At 36.5% G+C, this 6871-nt stretch overlaps 1 protein-coding gene across 1 annotated transcript in view; it reads left to right on the top strand.

Moving 5' to 3' along the window:
• The first annotated feature begins 2896 nt into the window (after positions 1-2896).
• Positions 2897-6871, top strand: part of LOC122801184 (ras-specific guanine nucleotide-releasing factor 1-like) — a 363416-nt gene continuing 359441 nt past the window's right edge. The window contains exon 1 of the mRNA XM_044070744.1: positions 2897-3806. Coding sequence (XP_043926679.1) covers positions 3531-3806 — 276 coding nt within the window. The 5' untranslated portion in view covers positions 2897-3530. The remainder of the gene's footprint in view (positions 3807-6871) is intronic.

Below are 6871 nucleotides of genomic sequence, written 5' to 3'. Positions count from 1 at the left end.
TAACTTGAGCAAGAGGGAATGTATACATATTTGGGAATTGATGAGGGATCAACAATAAAACATGAACACATGTAAATAAAACTTTGTAAGGAATATTTAGAAGACTTAAATTAATCCTGCAAACAGCGTTGACATCTAGGAACAAAATCCAAGCTATAAACCAATTTGCTCTTTCTGTCCTAACTTACAGTTTTGGAGTGAATGACTGGACCCAAAATGTGTTGGATAGATTAGACAGGAAAACAAGAAGGATGTTTCATGCTCACCAAAAGAATTACAAAAATCAGTGCATACCAATATTATATAATCCCTGTTCTGAAGGAGGGATGGGCCTCCTTGAAACTGATTACATGTATAGATCTGCAATCATGGGACTCCATACATATTTGCTGGCCTCACAAGACCCAAATGTAGTGAAAGTTTTGAAACACGAGAATAAATCTAAGATGACTTTCCTGCTTAGTCTAGTGGAGCTTAGTCTAGTGGAAGCATAGCAACGTCATGTAGGAATGGAAATCAAACCACAAGTAGATAAAAACCAGTAAGCAACTTAATGTGTCAAAAAACAAAAGAAATTATATAAGGTGAAGGACCAGATGAGAAGGCAAGAAATGTGTAAATTGAATAAATATAGTTACAAGTATAGAAAACTTTTGGAAAAACCTCGTGTTGATCAGGAACGAATGCAGAAATGGTTAAGGAGAGGTGAATTCAAACCAAGAGATGAAAGGCTAATATTGGCGGCACAAGATAGTTTTTAGTACTGACATTAGTACAACCTGGATAGCTAAGTTGGGACTTTGGCAATTTTCTGTTGTTAAAAGGAAGTAAATACCTTGGCTGCTATAGAATGATTGGTGTTAATGTGATATTTTCTTTAAACCCCAAAATGAAAGATGGGCAAAGTAAAATTAAATTATATTAAATTAAATATTTACTAGGTCTCCGATGTTGTTTCTTGTTTTAAATGTAAGTAGTGTCATTTTATTCAACAACTCTTAAATATCTATTTATCCATTATAAAGTCAGTCTGAAGAGAGCTTATAGAATAAGCATGTGCTTACTCTATTTGTTAATTTTTTGGACAATTTTATTGCGAAACAAAAATGTAGAGTTTTATTAAGGGAGCAATAACTTGTTATTACAACTTTACAATGACAGGACTGCTTATAGAACACTATGTTAGTGCAAACAGTTGTTGTATCTCTCACTGTACGTACTATACATGCTGACATTTAAAATACAGAAAGATAAATCCAAACAACGTGCAGTGCGGTGGGGGCCGAGGACGGTACCATAATATCAAGAGCAAACCAAAACCAATAACGTGGTGTCAGCAGTGTACACAGACCAGACCAAACTCAGAACGTTAATATAAAACCTATGTAAAACTTTAACATGAATATATACACACATAAATACGTATAAGTTAAGCGCTTTCATCCCGTAAATGCAAAAAGGACCTAATCATATTCAAAGGGTCAACATTTTAAATTTGATCAATAACCATTTAGAAACCTCTGACTAAATAAACTGTACTGTTTTACAATAATTAGGACATCAGAATCAAATGTGTAAATCTAAGGTTGACAAACTTTACAAGACTGACTTTTCCAGAAGGAGAAGTGCATAATGAATGCAATAGCAAACTGAACAGGATATTAAGGGGTCACCACTAAGCAGTGAAAATCTGTTATTTCAGAATCAACAAATCTTTTTATAAAGAAAAGAAACAACCCACACAACCACCAAGCATAATACTGGTGTAATAGTGTGTATGTGTTGAGAGAAAATGATTCCCTTTGAGAAACGTGAGAAACATGAGGAAACATGAGAAACATATGAAACATAAGGGTGTTACAAGACTATTCCCAGGGACACTGACTTTTCTCTGAATAAATGAATACATTCCTTTTCATGAAATGAAATCTGCAACCCTTTCCGTTAAAAATCATTTCCATGCATCATCAGCTGTCTATCTTGAAGTTTCAGTCGGATACTTTTTCTTCTCCTGCATCGTTTTTTTTTGTTCACCTGGATAATGGTAACTATTTGGCTTGTGAGCTACAAATATATAAATATTACGCTTTTCTACTCTTTTCTCTATATGGCTTCTCTTCTGATACACACCATGCTCAACGTCAGTTACTTTTAATAGACGACGGCCTGTATATATCCTTCCAAAAATAATGTTTCCGAGTCTGACCACAATGCAGTAGGCTGGGATTGTACTATGTGCAAAACAAGAAAAGCATGTTTTTCTTTCTGCTGGTGATGTAAAACCATCACTTTAAAACATTCGATGGGTCACCCCACTATCAACGCGTCTACTGATCTGTTTTGCTTGTTAACTTTTTTAATGCATCACTTGCGCATTATAGAAAAAAAAAGCTGTAGAAAATGTTTTTTAACGCATGTGTATTTCAATTGTTAAATTTGCATGAAGACACGTTTCTTCTTCAGATTACTTACACTTTTTGCCCTTTCACTTGGAGTCCTGACGTTTAGTGATAAACTCTATGTAACAGTGTAGGCACGTGTATCTAAAAATAAAAGATGAATATGGTATGTATCATTAAAGAAACCCTGCACCATCTCTATAACTACATCAGCGTACTCCTCCAATAATAGCTTAACCTGTCCGACATTTTTTCTTCTTCTAAATGGAATATATCAGATATTTGAACTATCACTGCATAGCAGACCCGTGGATTGTTTCCCCAAAATAGTATTCTCTTTTTGTTACACAATGTTCAGTGTTTAAGATTCACAAGCAACTCAGGTATGATGCTTACCTCAGTGCACTCATATTCACCAAGAATTACGAAGCTGGTGTGCTTGCCCTTAATATGGAGTGTTTGTAAGTGGGCATACAGTTCTTTGCCAACTTCGCATGGGAACCATATTATTGTAGTAAAATGCTGCGACCGTGTGGCGATTGTTGCTATATATAGTGTATGTGAGGATAACTGTAGCCGTTAGGAGATATGTAACTGATAAAAATGTCACTGAGACCTGCATTCCTATAGGAATACAGTTTCACTAAAGGCAAGGACCTAAAAATAATAAGTTAACCTTGCTCAGCATCATTATCTTCTCTGCTTCTTAGATCAGAGATGGCAGCTAAAGAGCAAGCAGACAAGTAATAAGGCTTCTTGGAGTTTAACCAGATTTTAGCTTGGATCTCTGAACTGTCTATGGTGCTGAAAATTGGTTGTTCTGGGGATACGTCACATGACACCTCAGTCCGTACTGGAGGCTCTCGAATCCGTTACAGACTCCTGGCAGAGCAACAAGGCATCAACGTTTCCTTTTTCAATTAAAACGCTAATTATAGGCATGCTTTGTCTAGGGATACAATATTTTGATCCCACATTTGCAAGAACAGTGACAGATCCAGGATTTTAGATATTTCTTGGAGACCGAACGAGTTCAGTGGATGGATAGTTTCTTGCCTATCAAGTACGCGTCTTTTGGATCACATACTGAGAGGATGTAAGAATCAAGAAGATCATAGCTTCCGAACAAAAATGCAGAAAGGAATCCGTCTTAATGATGGCCATGTTACTTATTTGGGTCTTTTAGCAAAGAAAGATGGCACGAGGAAAGGATATCTGAATAAAAGAAGCGCAGACAATACAAAATGGCACACCAAGTGGTTTGCTTTGCTGCAGAATATGTTGTTCTATTTTGAGAATGATTCCAGCTCTAGACCTTCAGGATTATACCTGTTGGAAGGCTGTGTTTGTGAAAGGGCACCTTCTCCTAAACCCTGCCTTTCAGCAAAGGAATCTATAGAAAAACAGGTAACGTTATTAGACAGAGTAAGATGGTAATTAACTCAGTAAAAATGTAATCCCTAATCTGAAAACAGAAAGCATAAGCTTAGATATACTAAATTCTGAGGTATGTTGGTTTATTAAAATATGGTAATTGCCGTGAATGCATTAATTAAAGATCAGTTCTAAAAAAAAACTAAATTATTAATAAACCACATATGTGTTTCGAGCCAGTGGCGCCTATGTATACACAGCTGCTGTTTCTGGTTTGGAAGATTCACTTCATAGATGCAGCTGTTATTTCTTTCAAGGAAGCTGAAGTCAAATACAGTTATTGTTGTTTATTGTGTTGAAGCTGCAATGTGCAGGCAAAGAGATTAGAGCTCACTAAGCTTTGCATAGTTCAGTATCCTGGTTTTCTCAACAAGGTGGACTTGTTGATCAAAACTATGTGTGTGTGTGTGTGTGTGTGTGTGTGTGTGTAATGCAATGTTGCTGCATGGCCAGGTGTACTATACTGTTTTACAACTGCATCATTAAAGATCGGCTATCAGAGGTATAGGTGATAACTTGTATGTGGTATCCTAGCAGATACATCTTTAACTCTTAATAGGTAGTTGCTACTGTGCATTCATCTCTAAATGTTTATGTTTGACACCTTGTATGCAGTATCCTAGCAGCTGCAAAACGTTAACTGTCATACGTAGCTGCTGCATAGTCACCCCCATGTATGCTATAAGGGACCTGACTAACTTCGCCTGTATTAAGTGAATTGGCAGTCACAGTGCTAACAAATGAAATAAACTCCAGTAACAACTGAAAAACAATACTATCTTCCTACATCACATGCCCCACAAACATATTACTCGTGCGTAATGTGCAAAAAACGACATATTTCCATATCAAAAACGGAAACCCTTAAGTTTCTGCCTATTACTTAATTATATTTCTTGCAAGTTTAGAGAGGCGTTAAAATATGGGTTATTAGCATAACATCTGGAGAAATGGCACCTCCTTGTGTAACTATGACAAGTTATAAAACAGCACCTTCCTCTTCCACGTACTGCAAGAAGCTCTTCATCAGATTGCGGATGGAACGAGTTTGCTGCTCATTAATCCGCTCTGCAGCAGCCATAACGGAAAATCAACAGCCAAAATGCATTTGCGCTTGGCAACACAGACCTACATAGTGTCTACTTAACTAGCGCAAGTTATGGACTATCAGGAGAACATTTATGGTCTTATAGTTTTAAGGGTAATCAAGCGTATTTAATTAAGCAATTTAATGCACCTCAACAGTGCCATCAGGTGGGCAGAAACCGTGTCACTTTGGAAAAAAGTGTCCAACTACTCCTTTTCTTGAGTAATGGGATTCTAAGCATTATTAATATAACGAAAATAAATTCAGATTTACAGTCTGCTTGTTGGTACTTCCTGATTTTGTCATTTCTAGCTACAATTTTACTATTGTTGAATATGATTTCCAAAAGGAAGGCAAAGCGTAATCATTTGTACAGTATCAGTGACTTAGCATTTCTTAAATGTGTGTGATAATAGTGGCTAGCATTCCTTTTTAATTTGATTACTAAACCGTTGAATAAGAAATAATAATACTACAAAAATGACCAGTGTTATATCTACCACAAAAATGACTGCGGATCACTCCTTCGTGAAGATGCGGATCACTCCTTCGTGAAGAACACAGACAGGTGTGTGTGTGTGTATATGTGTGCGTGTGTGCAGTCTAGCTTGCGTCAGTTTAAGTTTTTGTGACCGCCTTTTGATAGTTTACACCTGGGTTCGTCATTCCCATAAAGCAATTCCCGTGTAACGTTGTTGTTATTGAAACAGCCAAGATAAATATTCAAATAAAACACTACATCAACCTCTTTACATACCGAGTTTTTTTATTAGAAACGGGACCCTTTTTAGCATCCCATAAACTTCATGGTGTGACTTAAACACGTTTGTTGCATTTTGTGACAAGCTTACATATAAACTTGAAGACCAAAGTAATTCAAAACTTTTATAAAACTACTAAGCCTAAACACCTGGATTTAGCATTTTATCAAACATTAAAGGCTACTTAATGGTCCATGCAAGAAATGGCCTACATTCTGAAGGATTGTACATTCCTGCAGATAGAGGATTGGTCCAGGGAAATATAAAGTAAATTCCTGCAGATAGAGGATTGGCCCAGGGGAATATAAGGCAAATTCCTGCAGATAGAGGATTGGTCCTGGGGAATATAAGGTAAATTCCTGCAGAGAAAGATGGCTCTTCTTACACACGCATGCAGGCCGCTGTCTTGGAAAATCGCCTGTGGGAATACCACTCAAGAGTAATAACATGACAGATTCCATGATCATAGAAGAGCATGAACTACTGATGGCACAGGTAGTTCGGGATGAATGAAAAGTATATAATGTCAATACAAATTCAAGAAATCTAACTGCCAAGTGAACCGTAGACCAAGTGGTAATGTGTAAAAGCAGACATGACCAAGGCTTATGTGAATATTCCAGTTAACCGGCCTGAAAGGGGAGGGGGACATAACAGGATATTACGAAGTGTCAAATTTCCCCCAGGGGCTGTGCAAAGTTAATATCGGCATAAACAATGGGAAGGACTACCTAGTTGATATTGTCGCAACTGGCCAAGTGTTTCATTTTGGTCGCTTGATCCCATTATGCAGTAATGTGAATAAACTGCAGAGAATGGTATAAATAATTCCCGAGTTATGTACCACATTAATTCATTGGTAGTTCTAAATATCTGACAGCAAATACCTAAGGTAAATTACTGATATGAATAATTGAAGTCTGTCTTTTTGCTATCACTATGGTAGAAATGATGACAAATTAATCTGATTTAACTCTGACATCTTGTTCTTAAATAAGATGCATTATTTGCTGTGAATGTATTATTAATAGCGACATAGATTCTGTGACTGTAAACAGATGATTTTATATGCTCTATTTTTATAGCATAACTTCATATTCTGAGTATTTTTCTTATGTATTTATAAGTGATAATACTTTGGGTATGAGTATCAATATATGTATGACTGAAAAAGAGCAGAGGAAAAGACA

The sequence above is a fragment of the Protopterus annectens genome, chromosome 4.part1 (genome assembly GCF_019279795.1).
Source record: "Protopterus annectens isolate FY-2018-M chromosome 4.part1, PAN1.0, whole genome shotgun sequence".
Lineage (NCBI taxonomy): Eukaryota > Metazoa > Chordata > Ceratodontiformes > Protopteridae > Protopterus > Protopterus annectens.
This window is presented reverse-complemented; position numbering and strand designations above follow the sequence as displayed.